The sequence below is a fragment of the Lampris incognitus genome, chromosome 14 (genome assembly GCF_029633865.1).
Source record: "Lampris incognitus isolate fLamInc1 chromosome 14, fLamInc1.hap2, whole genome shotgun sequence".
NCBI lineage: Eukaryota > Metazoa > Chordata > Actinopteri > Lampriformes > Lampridae > Lampris > Lampris incognitus.
Genome location: NC_079224.1, coordinates 16627259 through 16645365, shown reverse-complemented (window position 1 = coordinate 16645365; position 18107 = coordinate 16627259). Strand labels below are relative to the sequence as shown.

The 18107-nt window shown below is 45.3% G+C and overlaps 2 protein-coding genes across 3 annotated transcripts in view; one reads left to right on the top strand and one right to left on the bottom strand.

Annotated features, from left to right (window-relative positions):
• The window catches only part of c14h1orf35 (chromosome 14 C1orf35 homolog), a 21330-nt gene extending 19271 nt beyond the window's left edge, over positions 1-2059 (bottom strand). Inside the window, exon 1 of the mRNA XM_056293978.1 lies at positions 1884-2059. Coding sequence (XP_056149953.1) covers positions 1884-1980 — 97 coding nt within the window. The 5' untranslated portion in view covers positions 1981-2059. The remainder of the gene's footprint in view (positions 1-1883) is intronic.
• guk1a (guanylate kinase 1a) lies at positions 1665-18107 on the top strand. Of its 2 annotated transcripts, none has more exons than XM_056293979.1 (7): positions 1665-1725; positions 14629-14742; positions 14947-14988; positions 16744-16979; positions 17148-17232; positions 17687-17772; positions 18018-18107. In XM_056293979.1, the coding sequence occupies exons 1-7, from the start codon at positions 1698-1700 to the stop codon at positions 18054-18056; spliced, it is 630 nt and encodes a 209-aa protein (XP_056149954.1). In that variant the 5' UTR covers positions 1665-1697; the 3' UTR covers positions 18057-18107. The 2 variants fall into 2 exon arrangements, with proteins under 2 accessions (XP_056149954.1, XP_056149955.1); XM_056293980.1 differs by lacking the exon at positions 1665-1725 and adding an exon at positions 6259-6291.

Genomic DNA, 18107 nt, shown 5'->3' with positions numbered 1-18107 from the left:
AGGTTCGACGTGTTGTGCGTTCAGAGATGCTCTTCTGCATACCTCGGTTGTAATGAGTGGTTATTTGAGTTACTGTTGCCTTTCTATCAGCTCGAACCAGTCTGGCCATTCTCCTCTGACCTCTGGCATCGACAAGGCATTTTCGCCCACAGAACTGCCGCTCACTGGATATTTTCTCTTTTTCGGACCATTCTCTGTAAACCCCAGAGATGGTTGTGCGTGAAAATCCCAGTAGATCAGCAGTTTCTGAAATACTCAGACCAGCCCGTCTGGCACCAACAACCATGCCACGTTCAAAGTCACTTAAATCACCTTTCTTCCCCATTCTGATGCTCGGTTTTAACTGCAGCAGATCGTCTTGACCATGTCTACATGCCTAAATGCATTGAGTTGCTGCCATGTGATTGGCTGATTAGAAATTTGCGTTAACGAGCAGTTGGACGGGTGTGCCTAATAAAGTGGCCGGTGAGTGTATATAGTATTGTAATGGGCGGCATGGTGGTGCAGTGGTTAGAGCGGTCGCCTCACAGCAAGAAGGTCCTGGGTTCGAACCCTGGGGTAGTCCAACCTTGGGGGGGGTCGTCCAACCTTGGGGGTCGTCCTGGGTCGTCCTCTGCGTGGACTTTGCATGTTCTCCCCATCACCCCGTGTCTGCTTGGGTTTCCTCCCACAGTCCAAAGACATGTAGGTCAGGTGAATCGGCATCACTAAATTGTCCCTAGGTATGAATGTATGTGTGTGTGTGTGTGTGTGTGTGTGTGTGTGTGTGTGTCCTGTGTGATGGCCTGGCAGCCTGTCCAGGGTGTCTCCCTGCCTGCTACCCAATGGCTGCTGGCATAGGCTCCTGCGACCCTGAGAGCAGGATAAGCAGTTCAGATAATGGATAATGGATGGATGGATAATATTGTAATATTTGAAATATTAAACCATGCGTGTCAGCACTGAAATACCATTGTAATGTCAAACTGGGAGGTACCTGCCAATTCCCCGCCCTAATAATCTGATCAGCTACGTTTAACTGGTGTAGCAATATGTGTTTAAGTTCTACTGAACTTTCCCCATCCTGAGTCAAGTTAAATTAGAATAGGTTCTGTACTAAGATGGGGTGACTTCAAGTCTATTGCAGATGACATGGTCACTGTGTCAGAACCAGTATGTACAAAGCATTCTGGACTATTTTCAGGCGCTTGTCCTTGAAAACTGTTGTGACTGCAAAACTGTAGGAAATTCCATGTACCATTCTCCTTGTAGTGAAATATACAACCTTCTGTTGAGACCACCTGAGCAGAGAGAACTTAATGTGACTTGCAGTAGTGTATGTTCATTTTTTTCCCATACAAGTTATGCATAAAATATGATTCATTTAACCACAAATATAACCCGAATTAAGGCTCGAGTTTTCTTTCACACCGGGTACTGGAAGTAGGGTTTTCTATTTTACCATCCATTAGACAAATTGTTTGTATACCCTGCTTTTGAATCACAGCCACGGATGCCATGACTGTGGATGACAGGAGAACTAGTGCTACGTAAGATTTTGGCATTTGGACATGACAGGGAGGTAGCGTTTGTGGACATAATGCTGGGAGTGTGCGTTTCGTTCACGCTGCTAACCGCTTGCCCAGAGTGGGAGTTCTCCTCAGTCACGCCAGAGTGGAGAACTGGACCACCTTAGCAGCTGGACAAAAGGCAACGTTATGAGGGACTTGTGCACCAAGGAAAAAGGTATGAAAAAACGCCATACAGGACCGCTTATGTAACAACGTGCACCGTGCGACACATGGGACCCGTCCACCTAGTTACCCGCTAACGGAATGTTGTTCAGAATGGTGTTAACATGCTAAGCACTACAACAAGGTAGGCACAACTTTAATTCGACTTACCGAGATAATTTTCCCTGTGTTTGTCGACTTTCACGTCATCCCAGTTGAACTGGTCTTGCCCCCCTCTGACTCCTCCCGATCTCGACGAACCAAACATAATTTTATTTTACATTAACCAAACTCGGGTAGGTTTAACGAGGCAGGAGCTAACTAGCTAGCGCGGCGACAGCACTTTGTGCGGGCCTGTCGGTCACGCACTCATCCGGGGTCTTTCCTGTCGCCTAGCCGCGTGTCGTGCCGATGACGCCTCCCCTCAGTGTCGATAGACACCCCGGACCGGTAGGTGGCAGTAACGTGAATAGAGGTTGAAAGCAGGAGGAAGATAAGAGGTAGCGGATTAGTTTTTGTATTTCGATACTCTCTGAAAAACAAACAGTGAGACACTCGAGTAAGAAGGTAGGCTTGACATTAGTTTTGTGTCTTAATGCGTTATCGCCCTTTATATGCCCCGAAAAGCTTGCTGACGCCGTTAAGCCTTCATAAGAACGTCATTGCGCGCAGATTGTTGTTTACAGAGAAGTTGTAGGCACCTGTCTGCTAAGTGACATATTGTTTTCGTTTCCTTTTATTTCTTAATTCATTTCACTTCATCATTAATTTGATAATTGATTTGATTGGGTCTGCTTCTCCGTGTGGATGCGCGCGGTCGCGCTGATGACGTCTTAGAGTGGCGATGATCACATCGTGGTGATGGTCACATCGCGGTGGTTTAGGCACAGTGAGTTGAGACGGGGAGAAGACCACTCGGAGACGGGACCAAATAAATCGTGGATTGAAGTAACCGCTGATGTACATGAGATATTTTTCCAGGCTCTTGTCAGGTAGGGAGACTTTAGTTGTTTTTGGTCGCACACGTGTTTCCACTTATTATTATTATTATTATAATACATGTAACCCCAGCATCCGAATTCCCAGACAAACCAGCCTCTTATTGATACGTTTTAAGGGAAGCTTGCTGTGCTTTTCATACTTCGTGTGTCCACAATGATTTAGTACATTGTGGTACAAACATGTACTGTTTTAACTATTCTTATTATTGTTATCCAGCTGTCCTGATTGTTGTCCTGATTTGGAAGTCAAAGTACGTTGCTAATATATTAGGGCTTGCTATCTTATTTCACAAATAATCATAGTCCCTATAATAAATAAGACAGAAAGGAACAATCACAAGATTGCAAGAAGCTTATAGTCGTTTACTTTGCACTAAGAGTGGGTTTGAACTTAACTGGCTTGAGCTCTAACTATCATGAAACCGTCAGACTAAACGAGGATTGCAAACAAACTGAACTTTCAAGCAAACAGCAGAACAGAATAAAAATATTTCAGTTTAACCATATGTGTTCATTCTCGGGTGAATCACCCTTTCCTTATTTATGTAGGAGTAGCCAACCTCTGAACAATGACCAGAGTGTTTCTGACTGCAATGAATCAAATGAAGCCCTAACAGATTTCACATGAACAAAGTCAGGTGGGGATCAATCACATGATGCTTGAGTCAAAGTCCTGATTCCAATTAGTGTGAACCCGTCTCTGTCCTAAACTCACATTTTCCCGTGGCACTGGCACAGTCCTCTCTCAAGGATGAGAAGTTAAGTCTTATATGGACTCATTGAATTTCGTACAGCTGAAGCTGACAGCACACTGACATAAAGATATCCACCCATCATCCATTATCCGAACCACTTATCCTGCTTTCAGGGTCGCGGGGATGCTGGAGCCTATCCCAGCAGTCACTGGGTGGCAGGCGGGGAGACACCCTGGCCTGGACAGACCACCAGGCCATCACACACACCAAGGGGCAACTTAGCATGGCTGATTCACCTGGCCTAAATGTCTTTGGACTAGGGGTGTGTCAGTGTACACGTGTACACGTTTACACGGAAATGAAACCATAACCGTTTAATAAAAATCCCTAACCGATAAACGTAAAGGTTTTTTTTTAATATTGTAAACTACTAATAAGACACGTTAGCCCCTAGCTAACGGGTCTGACCCTTTAGCCGAGCGGTTAGTGATGTCGCCTTGTGGTGCAGTACACCCCGTAAAGAATCCCGCACCGGGCAAAAATAACCGGTTACATTGGTGGCAGCGGTGGGATCCGGAAGTGTGCAGATCCTCAGAAGTCTCTTCGGAGCGCGGGAATAACAAAGCGCGAGGGCGCGCTTCCGGGGAGGGTGACGACCGTAAACTACTAATAAGACACGTTAGCCCCAAGCTAACGGGTCTGACCCTTTAGCCGAGCGGTTAGTGATGTCGCCCTGTGGTGCAGTACACCTCGTAACGAATCCCGCACCGGGCAAGAAAATAACCTGTTACAATATAATGCGTGATAACGTCATCATTCTTTGCTGCGTGACAAGTGCGAGCGCGATTGAAGCATGGGACGGCGGCTAGTAAAAATCTGCGAAGCCCCATGTGGGAGGTTTTGTGTGTGAAAAGAATGGAGAAGGAAATGAAGTAAAATGCAGCATTTGCCAGACAGAGCTGGCTCACAACGGGAGTACCGGGTCCATGGTCAACCACATCAGACTAAAACACCCGAGTGAAAAGTTACGGACAACAGGACAACGGACGATGCTAGCTTTGGCGAGGTGCTGTGACAAGGCGCGGGGTGAAACGATAACCGACTTCATGGTGGAAATGGTTGCTGCCCTCGACATGCAGCCCTTGTCCATCGTCGAAGATGTGGGGTTTAAGAGGCTAGTGGAGCACCTTGAGCCAGGTTACTCTATGCCCTCTAGGAAGCCCATCACCACCAAAATGCTTACCATTTAATGCATAGCTAATCAAATGTCTGTCAGAATATGAATAATGTCACATTATTGTATAGCCTAAAGCACAGCAGAGGTTGTCACTATCAACAAGGACTATTTTCAACACGAATGGATAAATAACAACACAAAAGACATATATATCATTACGGATTTATTATAGCCTACAAAGCCACTGAAGTTCGAGGTTGGATTAGAAAGCTTCTCAGCGGGATCTAATCGCACCGAAGGGCTTCGCGGAAGCGGTAAACTCCCAAACAAAACAAACAACAACAAAAACAAAACAGCAAGTTTCTAACGCATACTCATCCAGAGATATTCGATCTTTTGTCGATGGTGTAGCCTACTTGTGTCATACGACATCGGCGACCTTAACAGCGGTGACTCTATGGAATAATAAAGCTACAGCGACCTCTAGCGGTATAGCACCGACATACTTTCAAAATTCACAGAAATCCTGAAACGTGTACACGTTTAAACGGGAAACACTGCACCGTGTAGACATGTACAGATTCTAGTACACGTTCACATCCCTACTTTGGACTGTGGGAGGAAACCGGAGCATCCGGAGGAACCCCCACGCAGACACGGGGAGAACATGCAAACTCCACACAGGACGACCCGGGATGACCCCCCCCCAAGGTTGGACTACCCCGGGGCCCGAACCCAGGACCTTCTTGCTGTGAAGTGACTGCGCTAACCACTGCGCCACCATGCCACCCATCATAAAGATATATTAACATTATTTAAAATTGCATTGAGCAAGATGTTGAATCCCTAGTTTTAGTAACTGGTTCTGCAATCTGATAGCTTTTGTCGCTTTTAATGAATCACCATCAGGCAACACACCAACACCCATGTACCTTCCCCCGGAACTTCCCCGAGGTCACCCAGCCCCTACGTTTTCCTGTATAGCGTATATCACACAGTATATGCACAAGAGCATTTGACCACTGTATATGACATCTCCCCCTCTTTTGTGTTATTTCTATAACATCAAATTAACACTTTAACAGAAATGGCTATTTTAACAGCACATATCATGAATCAAACAATATTAACTCAAATTGAGACTTTTCAACATATACTGGTCTTGTTCTTACTCAACCAAGGGTTACAGTTTCATAAACACAAATAAACATTATCGACAAGGGTTACAGTTTCATAAACACAAATAAAGATTATCGACATCAGTGTTAATACAACTTTCCTTTTGTTCCCCCACCCCTTTTTTTTTTAAGTACCCTTCTGTCCTTCCCACCCCAAAAAGGCCACATGATTGCACTTGACTACAGGTCAAACCTATCGACTGGCTTGCACACCTGTTCAGATCTGGTCACAGTCTGACCGGGTAGAGGGGTAGTGGGTGTAGCCACACTGACTGGAACAGTCTCTAACATGGTGGCTGTGCCAGAGTGGGTGCCTGTCCCTGTGCTCTCACCGGGCGCTGCTGGGATGGGCTGAGGAACCGGGCCTGGTTGCACGTGATGGCGGTTCCCACCTCAGCTCTGCTCCTTGTTGTGTCCTGATGATGAAGGATCTCAGGGTGGTGTTGTCACTTGAGATCACCGCTGGCAAAGACCATGACTTTTCATGGTCCAACATTGAGAATACAACATCTCCTGGTCACAGTGCAGGTAAGCCTGGCTCCATGACAGTGGTTGAAGTAGTGAGCCCCATTTAGCCTTTTCCCTCCCATCCTTTTCTTTCACAGCTGTTCTGCTGGGCCATTTTGGTAGATTTTTCTCCAAAGTGGGGAGTGTGGTTCTGATTTTCCTCCCCATCAACAGCTCAGCTGGACTGTAGCCTGTGGTGGAGCAGGGAGTGGACCTATAGCTTATTAGAGCCGTCTCAGGATCTTCTTGCATGAGACTTTTCTTTGCCGTCTGAATGGCTCTCTCTGCATGCCCATTGCCCTGTGGGTGGTGAAGGCTGGATGTGCAGTGCTTGAAGCTGAGCTGCCTCGCGAGCTCCTGGAACTCCGCACTTGAAAACTGGGGTCCATTATCACTCACTACCTCATCTGGAATGCCAAACCTGGCAAAGACTGTTGTCAAGTTTTGGATAAATTGTGCACTCGTTGTTGAGGGCAGCTGTGTTATCTCTATAAACCTGGAGTAATAATCTGAGATTACCAGGTAGCTGTGGCGTTTGTGCTCAGAGGTCAATTGCAATTATCTTCCAGGGTCACTCCGGAAGTGGTGTAGAGATGAGAGGTTCCTTTTGTTGTGTTCTTCTCAGTTCATGGTACACCTGGCATGACGTCACAAGCTTGTTTATTTCCAGAGAGTCTGGGCCACCACACAGATGAACACGCTCTCTCCCTACATTTAACTAGGCCCGGGTGCCCTTCGTGAATTTTCCGAAGGAGCTCACCGCTCATTGACCTTTGCACGATGATCCTGCTTCTTCTGAGGACAAGGCCATTGTATTCCGATAGCTCTGATTTTGCTTGGATGTACTCTCACATCCATAGGCACACTGGTTAAGTGTTCAGGCCAGCCAGTCTTTATGAGCTTCATGGCAGACAGCATCCATTTTGCTTGTAGATGCAGGGATCCCCCCCACTACACTAGCCACATAGCATGCCACCTCACTGTGTGTCAGTCTCTGTGTAAATGCTAGCCAATAGACTGTGTGACATGGTGTCTTCGATGATCAGAGTTTTCCTTGGAGCATACTCTGATACTAGATTAAATTTCATGAGCCTCATGAGAAGACGCTGATATCGTAAAGGTACACTGTCCAGGCTGCAACTGTTAATGAGAGGCACTAGCAGCTTGTGGTCAGTTATAAGCTTAAACTGCTCCAGTCCATTGAGGTATCTGTCAAACTTCTCGCATGCCCACACACCAGCCAGACATTCCTTTTCTATCTGGGCATAGCGTGTTTCTGCTTCTGTGAGGCGTCTGGAGCAATATGCCACAGGTTTCCACTGCTCCCCATGGAGTTGAAGGAGTACACCCCCCAATCCATAACTACTTGCATCTGCCGACACAGCAGTGGGCTTGTTCACATCGTAGTATGTGAGTACTGGTGCAGTTATCAACAGCTCCTTGATGTGTTCAAAGGCTGTTTGTTGTGTGTGGCTCCATGTCCATGCATTCTTGTTTTTCGGGAACTCATACAGTGGCTGTCCTACTGTTGAGAGGTTGGGGATGTATCTTCTGAGATAATTCACCATTCCCAGTATCCTTTTCAACTCGTGCAGGTCTGCTGGTGGTGACAGCTGCCAAATAGCTTACACTTTGTCAGGGTCAGACCGGATTCCAGATCGGTCAATGAGATGCCCGAGGAACCGCAGCGGACTCTGCCTGATGGAGCACTTCTCACAGTTGAGTTTCAAACCAGCCGTCTCTGTGTGCTGCATTACCTTCTCCAGGCGACTGTCATGCTCCTCCTCTGTGGCCCCATAGACAAGAATGTCATTCATGAAGACCTCAACGCCCTCCAGTCCTTGCAGGGTCTCCCATCATCTTCCTCTGGAAGATTTTGGGTGCACTCATAATTCTGAACGGTAGCCGCTTGAAGTTGAATCTGCCAGACGGCATAATGAAGTCGTGAGCTTACAGTTATCTGGATGCAGTGGTATCTGGAAGAACCCACTGGCGGCGTCAAGTGAAGAAAAGACTGTGGCCCCGCTTAGTTTTGTTGTAATCTCATTAGTAGTAGGCAGGATGTACTGTTCTTGCTTCACGGCCTCATTCAGCCTCTTGACATCAACGCAGATGTGGGCTTTACCGGTGCATTCTTCAAGACTGACACCATGGGTGCACACCAGTTGGTGGACTGTGTCACCCTCTCGATGATGCCATTTCTCTCCATCCTTAAGAGCTCCTCCTTTACCTTTTTCAGCATAGGGAGAGGTACGTGCTGTGCTGTGTGTACGGCGTATGGCTGAGCATTGTCTTTCAGCTGTATTCTCACAGGTTCAGTCTTAAATGTCCCATGCTCACCATATGCCTGTAGCTGTCCTCTGTTGCAGACCGTTTCTTCCACTCTCGTCACCAGATTCATCTTTACAGACAGCGGCCTGCTGAGTAAGTTGTTTACAGTGCGCCTGCGGATGACATGCTGTGAGTGGGTGAGTATTTCCTTTGTAGGACACAGCGCTCTGGATCTGTCGTATGCACTGCAGCTTGCTGCCTGGGCTATCCAGTGGAATATCTGCAGGCTCCAGTGGTCTTTTGGGGATGAGTGAGTGGTAGGTCTCCTCACGGATGATGTTAAAATCAGCTCCTGCGTCAGTTTTGAATTCAAGTGGTGTGGAGCAACAATGGCCCATTGTTCTGATGACCCATCTGCTTTACTCACAGCCCCAAGAAAGTATGACTGTAGCTGCTCTGTTTGCTCTGTAACCTCACTCACCGTTTTCCCGTTCCTACACACTCTACTCCAATGTCCAACCCTGTTGTACGTATTGCATTTGGATTTTCTAACCGGGCAATTTTCATCTTTACTGTGCTGTGGTTTCCCACACTTTGTCCATTATTTACCCCTTTTGGCTTGCCGTGGTGTTTGGTGTATTTGCTGAGCTTGTGAGTGACTTCGTGTATCAGTTGCCTCTCCTTGCATGCTGACTTGCAAAGCAACCTCTTCAGACTGCCTCACCGTCTGTCTCTATGGTCAGCGCTAGCAACTTCCGTGAGACATCTTTGTCGAGTATTCCAACAACAGTTCGGTCGCAGATATTCTCTTCTCTACTCGCGCTGAACTCCGGTCTTTGCACGCGCTGATGGAAACATGCACGTTCATATTGTAACGGGCATGGATAAGTAGACACGTTGGCCCTTGGCTAATGAGTCGGACCCTTCAGTCGACTGTTTAACGTTGTCGCCCGCGGTGCGGGAGATACAGGTTCGTGTCCCGGCTGTGGTGGTTCCCGGACTGCCCCCTGAATTCGCTACATTGGTGTCAGAAGTGGGATCCCTTTAGTCGAGCGGTTAGCGATGTCTGCCGCGGTGCGGGAGATGCAGGTTCGCGTCCCGGCTGCGGCGGTTCCTGTGGTTGCCCCCCGAATTCGCTGCATTGGTGTCAGAAGTGGGATACACGCGGACGCGCTTCCCGAAGGAGGGGGGTAGCCGGGACGCGAACACGTATCTTCCGCACCGCGGGATGCATCGCTAACCGCTCGACCAAAGGGTCCGACCTGGCTAACGGGTCTACTTATCCATGCACGTTACAGTATATTACATTATCCAAAGGAGTTGAATCAAGTGCAACTGGACTTGGTATTTGATACTAGTTGCACTTGATTCAACTCCTTTGGATAACCATGACCTGGATGAATGAGAGCATTCACAGACAGTATATTACATTCCTTCTCGGCACAAAGTACTCATCGGACTTTCCAAGCACCCTGTCAAAGTAATTTTTATGTCCCTCATCGATAAATGCAAACGATTGGTAGATGTTCTCTGACTCGCTCTCCATAGCGGGTTTTTTTTTCTTGTTTTTTTAGAATTTTATTTTTTTTCCAAAATGATACATCATGTATAGAACTGAGCACACAGTGCAAACACAATTACAACCTAAGCAAAATAAGAAGTAAACAAAACAAAAACAAAAATAACCTAAGGGGTCTCTTCTGTAAGTGTGTAAGGCATCAATAATATTAATTAATTTCTTTGCGATTTTCTTTTCCATAATTTTAGTGATTTGCAATAGAGTAGTATATCATAGCGTATATCAGGCTGCTCACCTGCACGGCGCCATCTTCTTTGTCTGGCTTAGTGGAGGTTCTGAATCTCACAAATTGCATTTTTCATAGCGCTTTTCTAGCTGCAACAGCCACTCAGAGCGCTTTACAATTAATTAATTCTCTCTCTCTCTCTCTCTCACACACACACACACACACACACACACACACACACACAAAACATTGTTGCCGTCTTGCCACAAGACGGCGGCAATGAGCGATAATGATTTAGGGTCATTATCGCCGTCTTGTGGCAAGTCGGCGACAATGCACATGACATATTTTAAAATCCGATCAAACTACACAACTTTGCCTGACCACCTCAACGGTCAAAACTAGAATCATGAAGACGTGCGTGTGCGTGTGCGGCTACCAAGATAATCTCATATTGGATCGACAAACTGGAGGAAGTTTTCATTCCCCCATGCAAATTGGCCCTTTAAGCGGCCTTTGACAAAAAGAAAGGTCACATTCTCTGATGTGCGTTGGATCCTGCTATCGGCGTATGGCTCCAGTTTCTGTGTTGTTGAGGCTACGCGGAGGGTTTTAATGTTGTACATAGATATACATGCACCGCGAGTACAGACACTTCCTTTACAAACCAGAAACGCTGCATGAGCATGGGTGCAAGTGCCATTCACATTTGTCAAATACCTTCATTCAAGTAACTAATAGCACATTGTTGGTGTTTCAGTTTCAGTCCAGTCTGATGGCATTCTGGAGTGACAAGCAAAAAGTCACTAATGGCATTGCTAAGATTACTAGCCTCCTCTTGTTTTCAGAAACAGGCTATCTTTTCCCTTTTCCCCTGTGTGGTTCATCCATCCATCCATGATCCAAACCGCTTATCCCAGTTAGGGTCGCAGGATGGTGGAAGGAATCGAAGGAAAAAAATCGTCGGGGGGGGGGGTTCAATTTAGCCACAACTCTTGTCGTTTACTTCTGACACCAGATTGCGATGGAGGTTTTATTTAGCTTTTGTCGGTTTTAATGAATCCCCGTCAGGCAACATAACCAACACCCATGTACCTTCCTCCAGAACTTCCCCGAGGTCACCTAGCCCCTGCGTTTTCCCTTATAGCGTATATCACACGATACATACACTCACTGGCCACTTTATTAGGTACACCTTGCTAGTACCGGGTTGGACCCCCTTTTGCCTTCAGAACTGCCTTAATCCTTCGTGGCATAGATTCAACAAGGTACTGGAAACATTCCTCAGAGAGTTTGGTCCATATTGACATGATAGCATCACGCAGTTGCTGCAGATTTGTCGGCTGCACATCCATGATGCGAATCTCCCGGTCCACCACATCGCAAAGGTGCTCTATTGGATTGAGATCTGGTGACTGTGGAGGCCATTTGAGTACAGTGAACTCATTGTCATGTTCAAGAAACCAGTCTGAGATGATTCGAGCTTTATGACATGGCGCGTTATCCTGCTGGAAGTAGCCATCAGAAGATGGGAACACTGTGGTCATAAAGGGATGGAAATGGTCAGCAACAATACTCAGGTAGGCTGTGGCGTTGACACGATGCTCAATTGGTACTAAGGGGCCCAAAGTGTGCCAAGAAAATATCCCCCACACCATTACACCACCACCACCAGCCTAAACCGTTGATACAAGGCAGGATGGATCCATGCTTTCATGTTGTTGACGCCAAATTCTGACCCTACCATCCGAACGTCGCAGCAGAAATCGAGACTCATCAGACCAGGCAACGTTTTTCCAATCTTCTATTGTCCAATTTTGGTGAGCCTGTGCGAATTGTAGCCTCAGTTTCCTGTTCTTAGCTGACAGGAGTGGCACCCGGTGTGGTCTTCTGCTGCTGTAGCCCATCTGCCTCAAGGTTCGACGTGTTGTGCGTTCAGAGATGCTCTTCTGCATACCTCGGTTGTAATGAGTGGTTATTTGAGTTACTGTTGCCTTTCTGTCAGCTTGAACCAGTCTGGCCATTCTCCTCTGACCTCTGGCATCAACAAGGCATTTTCGCCCACAGAACTGCCGCTCACTGGATATTTTCTCTTTTTCGGACCATTCTCTGTAAACCCTAGAGATGGTTGTGCGTGAAAATCCCAGTAGATCAGCAGTTTCTGAAATACTCAGACCAGCCCGTCTGGCACCAACAACCATGCCACATTCAAAGTCACTTAAATCACCTTTCTTCCCCATTCTGATGCTCGGTTTGAACTGCAGCAGATCGTCTTGACCATGTCTACATGCCTAAATTCATTGAGTTGCTGCCATGTGATTGGCTGATTAGAAATTTGCGTTAACGAGCAGTTGGACAGGTGTGCCAAATAAAGTGGCCGGTGAGTGTATATGTGCAAGAGCATTTGACTATGACAGATGTTAGGAAAAAAAAAACAAAAAATTCCCTGTTCTTTCATAATAATAATTTTTTTTTGTTATCAAGGTAATACTACTAATAAATCTATCAGCTATATGTGCTGACAAGCTAGTCTGTTTAGTGTAAGCATGCAGACAGAGAAGCAACAGAGAATGACTGTCACTTGCACCTGCAAACGCAACCTCAGTGCATTTATATTGCTTGGAGACAGGGAAGGGTTATAATACCACTGGGTTATTTTTGTATGTAAGCTAATAAAAGGTTGAGGGTTTGCTTGTACGAATCCGTTTTTGTTTTTAACTTTAAACCTTGGATAAAGCAAAAAAAATGTAGAACTGTTGTTTTTTGCTTGATTATTAGATTTTGAATCGAGCGTGTCATCTCATCCATACGGGTCGCCGTATTTTTGGACTTTTATCGAAATCCTCTAAATACCCGACTTTGATGTAAGTAGAGACTTGAATATCAACCCATGATGACACAAATTTAGGCCCGTTTTGTTGTTCCGTTACAGTATGCGTCATATCTAGCCAAGCTGCAGCCTTTTTGTATAGTGTCTTGGAATATTCTCGATGGGTTTCCCTAAAATAATTCTCCTCTGTAATTTTGCACAAGTGACGCTAATCCTACCGCTTTATGAGTCAGGGACCTGAAGGTTGAACTGGTGTCTTTAACCAGTTTCCATTGCCGTATCTGAGGTTTACTTTGCAGAATTTAAGCCTCTCTACCTCCTCCCTCCCCCCTCCCTCCCTCCTTCCTGCATCACACCACAACAATACAGCCTGCGTACACACAGGCAGTCATTTACATTCACTTGAATAATACCCTGTGCATCTGAGCTTTGCCCTGCACTCCCGCATACATCCCCACCAAGGGAAGGTAAGGAGAGAGACGAGCAGAGACTGCATTTGCCACGACTTCCTCACCAGACTTGCACTTCGGTTAATAGTTGAAAAGGTCAGCTTCCAGCTGGTTGCACGGCGCTCAGTGTTGGATTCTAGCCCGGTTGTCTAAATGTGGTAACTGATTAAGGTGGCTTTGAGACACGCGCTGTTTTTCACATTACCGTTTGCGTGTAAGACGATATGCTTTTAATACTTGTAAATGTTATTTTGACTTCAACTCGACTTCTCTTGAAATATATATTATAGAGCTGGGGCAATGTATTAACATAGGTCTATTATCGATATTGTGTTGTGAAATTAGATATTGTCCGGGAATGTGGTTATCGTAATATCCTGATATAACTTAAAGGTTGCATTGCAATAAAGTGATGCAATTTTCTGAACTTGAATACTCAACTGTTTTAGCTTAGTGAAATAAACAATGAATGTCTCTACCTGCTTGGTCATCATCTCTACATAACTAATGATAATTTCTCAACATTTGCTTGTGGTATACATTCAGGATGAGCTTGATATTTGATTTTGTCAGTATAGCCCAGCCTGGATATGTTATCTTCATTGCTTTTTTTTCCTGAACGCCATGGTTTTGTCCTGTCATCAGATGCGGAGTAGGTCTCTTCATCGGCGAGTAGTGGTTCTATGCAGCACCATGGTGACCAGAGCTCTTCATAATCAGTTGCTTTTGCCGTCATGGGAGATGCTTTTTTTCCCCTGTTGATAGTGTGTGCTCAGCAGTTATCAGCCTTTGAAGAGGAAGAAGAAGACATTGTCTTTTAATGAAGCCCAAAAGAAAGCCTGGTCCACGGGTTTTATGATGTTGGGAATTAGCCTTGCCGCTCTCTTCCATTTGTGCTAGAGATGCTTTTTGGGCATGTTAAAGATGACTCATTCTTTCCAAAATATGTCTGAACCCAGCCCACACCTTTCATGGTTCCAGTGGATTTCTCCTGCGTAGTGGTAATTTCTGCCATCATAATTTCTCAGCTGATCTAAGTGTCTCTCCTGGTCTCTTTTTGAAGCAATGGCTGGACCCAGACCCGTGGTGTTCAGCGGCCCGTCAGGGGCGGGAAAGAGCACGCTGCTGAAGAAGCTCATGAAGGAATACGACGGTGTCTTCGGCTTCAGTGTCTCCCGTATGTATGCCATAGTAGACTCATACAGTACATTTAGCATTCTGTGAAGTGGTGATGTTGCTGACTGACAGGCGAAATACTCTGTGGTCAAACATTTAAGATCATGATTACATCAGGGCAGTTTTTTAGTAGATGTAGAAAAACACATACATTACAAATGTGATGCCTTAAGGATTTTAAGATGAATGTGTTGTCACCTCCCAGATACAACTAGAAATCCTCGACCAGGTGAAGAGAATGGCAGAGGTATGTTTTTTTTTTTTTTTAAATGATCAATTGTTTATTTCATTCAACCTCCAATAACATTTCTTAGTTTCAAGCAGTGTGGTGGTTCTAGCTTGTATGGCTCCCTGGGCAAGCCCCCCCCCCCCCAAAAAAGAAGCACTAACTGTGCTAACTAACTTTTATTCAGAAATTTGGAAAAAGACAAATAAATAGTCATAACATTTAAAACTATATGAATATAGAAATATAAGACTCAAATATCAAAAAGAAATAACAAAGACAAAAACAAACTGTAGTAATAAATACAAATAAGAGAATGAAATTATTACACTATTACCCTATTGCTAACAAAAAACACACAAATAAAACTAAATTGCACAAATCCTATATCAAACAAATACACAAATAGAATAACACATGAAGAAGAGAACCTGATTGTTACACTATTGCACCTCAAACAAGAAACACACAAACTAAATTGCACAACTGCGATCTAAACCCTGACCTTTGTTGCCTTCCTTGATGCAAAGTCATCAATTACATCATCATAAGAAATCTGCCCAGCAATTGCATGGTTAACAATGAGGCCAGCAAGGCCACTAAGGCGATCCTGTTCCTGGACCTCAGGTAGGATTTGATGAGCTTCAGCTTTGAAAAATTCATCTCTTCTTCAGCTACAGTCAGTAGAAGACTAAGACAAATTCTGGGAGCAGTCCACAAATTTGGGTAAATTTCTGAGAGCTCCCTTTTGTGTATAAATATCACCAGCTCAAGTAGGGTCATGGTCGTGAACAGGACCAGCACATGTACTTCTACCACTCTAGGTGAAAAACAATTACGCCGCCTTCTCTATTGCAACGTACCATACCAGCAACAACACACCAAGGCCAATATGCCATACACATAACACAAATGGTCTAGTGCAACGCTAGCATGCTCAAAGTGTCAACAATATGCATGATGCAATATGTGGGCATTTTGCAGATCCATATCTGACAAATGCCCACATATTGTGGGCATATTGAATTTGCATGATGCAATATGTGGGTATTTTGCAGATTGTTGACACAACGCACCAACCAATCAGGTCTGCATAGTAACTCCCTGGTTCCCAATTCTTGACAGCTGTCATGGCAGCACATAAAGCTATTTTCCAAATAATCCAATTTCAGCTCCTCAAACTAAATATAATACACCAATGCAAATCTCTCCTATACACCACTTTCTCGAGTGTGTCAAACACACGCACATCAAATGTGTGCAAGCACATATCATCAGCTACTAAACGACGACTTGAGACCAAATAAAGCTTACCTTTCAGAAGTGTACACGGCGGGCCTTTTTTTTTTTTCTTTCTCAAAGACAGTCGAAATTGGTGTCAGTAGGCTAGGCTACCATTGTCTCATGAGAGCTGGAGGCGGGGGAGGGAGGCGGCTGCAGGTGCAGTATGATTGACACATAACTCAGCAATTCATTGTGCTTACTGAATGTGTAGCCTAGTGCGCCTGCAGGTATTGCTATTGGTTACTCCTCTATTTTGCTCATGAATAGGTGGCCCACATTTCCCACCCTTGCCAACTGCCTAGTTTGCCTATATGGCTGCACTGGCAGTGGTGGCGAAACTGATCGCACAAATGTCACCATTCCGAATTTTTTTGTGTGGCCGCTCTGTGCTGCCCCTGGCAAGATGCCATCCATACCTAAATCCGCTACTGGTTTCAAGCCATTAACTTCCATGCCCAATAATTGTATTTTTGCTTTTCTTTTCCGTCTCAGATTATCATTACGTTACAAGGGAGGTTATGCAAACCGGGATTGACAAAGGAGATTTTATTGAGAACGCCGAGTTTTCAGGGAACATGTATGGAACCAGTAAAGCTGCTGTGCAAGATGTCCAGGCCAAGAACCTCATCTGTATCCTGGACATTGACATGCAAGGTGTGAAGAACATCAAAAGGACGGACCTCAGTCCAATCTACATCTCCATCCAGCCTCCATCCATGAACGTTCTGGTGAGGACAGAAAGCTCTCCGTCTCTATTTCTGTGTGAAGTCCAAGGAAGAATTTATTTTCTTTCAGGCTTTGCAGGGTGTTGTGTGTTCATACAGTCTATTTATCTGTTTAAAGGTTATTACTAGACACTTGTCTCATATTGGAATCCTTTTCTGTTTCTTCATCAGGAAAAACGTTTAAGGGACAGGAAAACGGAGTCAGAGGAGAGCCTCCTGAAGCGTTTACATGCAGCTCAGGTGGACATGGAGATAAGTAAGTCCTTCTGCTGAGTATAAGGGAAAAACTGTTAACTGAGCGACACGGTGGCGCAGTGGTTAGCGCTGTCACCTCACAGCAAGAAGGTCCTGGGTTTGAAACCTGGGGTTGTCCAACCTTGGGGGTCATCCCAGGTCGTCCTCTGTGTGGAGTTTGCACCTTCTCCCCGTGTCTGCGTGGGTTTCCTCAATTTCCTCCCACAGTCCAAAGACATGCAAGTCAGGTGAACCGGCCGTACTAAATTGTCCCAAGGTGTGAATGTGTCGGCCCTGTGATGGACTGGTGGCCTGTCCAGGGTGTCTCCCGCCTGCCGCCCAGTGACTGCTGGGATAGGCTCCAGCATTCCGTGGCCCCGATCGGGATAAGCGGCTTGGATAATGGATGGATGGACACTGTTAATTGACTTAATGACACCTGAAAAATGTATTAACTGATTTGCCTCTCCTTCCAGGTAAAGAACCTGGGTTATTTGATGTTGTTATTGTCAATGATAATTTGGAGGATGCCTATGAGCAGTTAAAAGCTGCTCTCCTGGAGGTGAGTTGCCTGTATGAAATATCCACAGATGATGAAAAGATGAATTTTAATATTTTGTGCTGCATGTCCTGAAACGAAATCCCAAATCATATCAAAATCAATGCAATGTAGTTCACAGTGTAACATTTGTGATTTATACCTCTTTGATAGAAATGTGGGTTTTTACACACATATTACCCACAAGTGTGTCACTTTGCCGGTGTATCTATTCATCAATCCAATTCATATGATTCCGTTTTCTTCAGGAAATTAATAAAGTCAAGAAAATCAACATGTCTTCGTAGGAGACACTGATCCCGACACCCTTCTGAGTCCGGCCACTCTGTATGAAACGG

Coding starts and splice junctions, on each gene's coding strand:
- guk1a (XM_056293979.1), top strand. CDS start 1,698: ATGAGGGACTTGTGCACCAAGGAAAAAG. Junction 1,726..14,628: donor CTTGTGCACCAAGGAAAAAG/GTATGAAAAAAC, acceptor CTCTTTTTGAAG/CAATGGCTGGACCCAGACCC. Junction 17,773..18,017: donor TAAAAGCTGCTCTCCTGGAG/GTGAGTTGCCTG, acceptor CGTTTTCTTCAG/GAAATTAATAAAGTCAAGAA.